This window comes from Protobothrops mucrosquamatus, unplaced genomic scaffold (assembly GCF_001527695.2).
Source record: "Protobothrops mucrosquamatus isolate PMUCROS unplaced genomic scaffold, P.Mucros_1.0 scaffold2180, whole genome shotgun sequence".
Lineage (NCBI taxonomy): Eukaryota > Metazoa > Chordata > Lepidosauria > Squamata > Viperidae > Protobothrops > Protobothrops mucrosquamatus.
In genome coordinates, this window is record NW_015388273.1 from 61786 (window position 1) to 64452 (window position 2667).

The 2667-nt window shown below is 36.6% G+C and overlaps 1 protein-coding gene across 2 annotated transcripts in view; it reads right to left on the reverse strand.

Annotated features, from left to right (window-relative positions):
• Positions 1-2433, reverse strand: part of GALNT7 (polypeptide N-acetylgalactosaminyltransferase 7) — a 46716-nt gene extending 44283 nt beyond the window's left edge. For both annotated transcript variants that reach the window (XM_015824281.1, XM_015824282.1), the window contains exon 1: positions 1960-2433. In XM_015824281.1, coding sequence (XP_015679767.1) covers positions 1960-2399 — 440 coding nt within the window. In that variant the 5' untranslated portion in view covers positions 2400-2433. The remainder of the gene's footprint in view (positions 1-1959) is intronic.
• Between the last annotated feature and the right edge of the window lie 234 nt (positions 2434-2667).

A 2667-nucleotide genomic window follows, 5' to 3' on the forward strand; every position in this document is an offset into this window, starting at 1 on the left:
GGAGGCCACGGCGGCGGCGGCAGCGCGGAAGGGAGGCAGCATTCGCTCCATAAGACGCACAGACATTTTCCCCCATCTTTTGGGGGTGAAAAAGTGCGTCTTATAGAGCGAAAAATACGGTAAATTTAGGGGTCGCATGTCAGGGAAATATGCCTAGAGATGTTGCTGTCTATTCTTCCAGAAGTCCTGTCATGAAACCATACAGGCTTTTTACCAGCAGAGATTTCAGATACATTATAGATTGAATATAATTCAAAAGGCAAAGGATTTTTACTTATCGGCTTTGAAGGTTGACTTGTTACCAACAACGCGATTTAAAAGAATGGAAGATATGCATCAGTCTGTTGAATTATCTGGGGATATGCTATCAGATGTAAGAGATAACAATTTTTAAGTGAAAGATGATCTATAGGCTTAAAGAGTGTTAAACGTAAGGAGAAAGAGCAGCGAAAAGGACTCAATTTGCAACATACTCGTCCCTTTCAGAACTGATGGGAGGGGCGAGATTGAAGAGATCCGGGAGGACAGAATTATATGGAATGCTCTGGATGTCTTACACTTCTAAAACTTCTGACTTGGAATATTAATGGCTTGATTTTGTCACAAAAAAAGAAAGAGAATACTTCATTATTTGAAATAATATAAAAATAAGGTGATACGTTTGTAAGAAATTTATACTGTTTTAAAGGACTGAAGGTATTTAATTATTAATGTGATTTAAAAGAATGGAAGAAATGTTTGAGTAATAATTTGTTGACCTGGGGATATGTTATCAGAACTTATCGTAAAAATGAAAGAGAATATTTTATTATTTGAAAAATTTTTAAAGAGTGTATATAAATGCAAGGAGAAAGAGCAGCAAAAAGGACTTAATTTGCAATATACTCGTCCGTTTCAGAGCTGGTCGGAGGCGCGAGATTGAAGAGATCCGGGAGGATAGATTCATAAAGTTTATTCTGTAAGGGTTGGTGGAAGATTTGAATTAAGAAATGAATAATAGCAGCAAGATTATTGGCTGTTTTTATTTTGAAGGATTAATTTCAAGATATTTGGTTTGGGGAAGGAGGATAGATTATATTTAGAGAAGGTATGAAAGTGATTTTTTTCTTTTTTTACCTATATATTGCTTAGAGTCAAAGTATGTTTATATTTGATTGTTTTTATTTGAGTTAAAGTATGTTTATATTTGATTGTTTTATATGTGGATAGTTATATTTAGATTGGGGATGATGTTTATTTAATCCTGTAATCAGTTCTGGGAAGTCTGGGGGGGATTGGGGGTGGGGGTGGGAGGGAGGGTAGAAATAGAAATAAAATAATTAGGAGTTTTGATGTATGGTGAGAAGTAGAAATGTGTATTAAATTAGTATTGATGTATGGAAAAATAGAGAATTTTGAGTGCTCGGCTAGCACCTCCAAACCGTGTCCAAAGGGTGGGAGGAGGAGAGAGGAGAGGAGAGATAGGAGGGAAGTAGGTAGGTAGTAAGAAAGAGGGCGGATGCGGGGAGGGGGTGCTGCCGAGCTGATGCTCGGCTAGCGCCCCTAAAACGTGTCCGAAGGAGGAGGAGAGGGAAGGAGGTGGAATGTGTAGGGAGGAGAGGAGAAAAGAGGGCAGACGCGGGGAGGGGGGGCTGCCGAGTTGTTACTGAAGTTGTTATGTTAATGTATGCTTATATTTGTATTTGTATGGGGGGGGGGTATTTTAAAATTAATTAAAAAAATTAAAAAAAAAAGAGCCAGGAGCGTACTAGTTTTAAAAATCATCATTATTATTAGTAGAAGTGGTAGGAAATATTTAGTTCTCTATTTTTTTCTATTTTTTTTGGGAGGGGGAGGATGCCTTGCAAAAACTCTTACATTTTTATCACAGTAAATACAATATAAGAATGGTGTCATCAGTTTTACTGAAATTATATTACTCTTGAATAAGTATAAAATAGAGACAGAACTAAAACTTACTCTTCTTGACGTAAATCATTAATGCTCCGATCTAATGAGATCATATCACTTGCTACCATGTTGAACCCAAATTCTTTAATGCTGGCTTGAATAGATTCTTTATATTCTGGTCCTAAAACAAATGGCTTGGCTTCCTCACCAGGACCACCTATAACTCCATGGGATTCAGGTTCTTTGGGTTCAAAATTACCAAGAATTCCAGGTCGCAATACAGGGTCATGGTGGATATGTGTCTGTGGCTTAAAAGTAAGATACTGTCTCTGCATAATATTTTGCTGATCATTCTTTCCACCAGCATGAGGAAATCTCTCATTTTTGGCCTTATTCCTTCGTCGAATTGATTCCAAGTCTACTTCCACCCCTTCAACATGAGGCCAGGGTAACACTGGCTTAAATTTGTCGTTTCCAGGAATTAGACCATTATCTCTGTTGTTTGGCATTAGATTGATGGCTTCTTTGTAGTCCTACACACAAAAAGATAAACAAACATAAAACAAAATGAATTAGTTACATGGAAACTCCAATTTCATTTTTCCACATTCTTTTCATTTTCAATTTATCAATATGAATATTTATACAAATTATTAAGATCAATCTATATTACAGGCAAGCAATTACAGAAATTACTTTCTCACAGTCATGTTTTATATTACAAATGAAGGCAAATATACATGTCCCAGGATAATGTTAAAGAAACCAGTCTGGGTC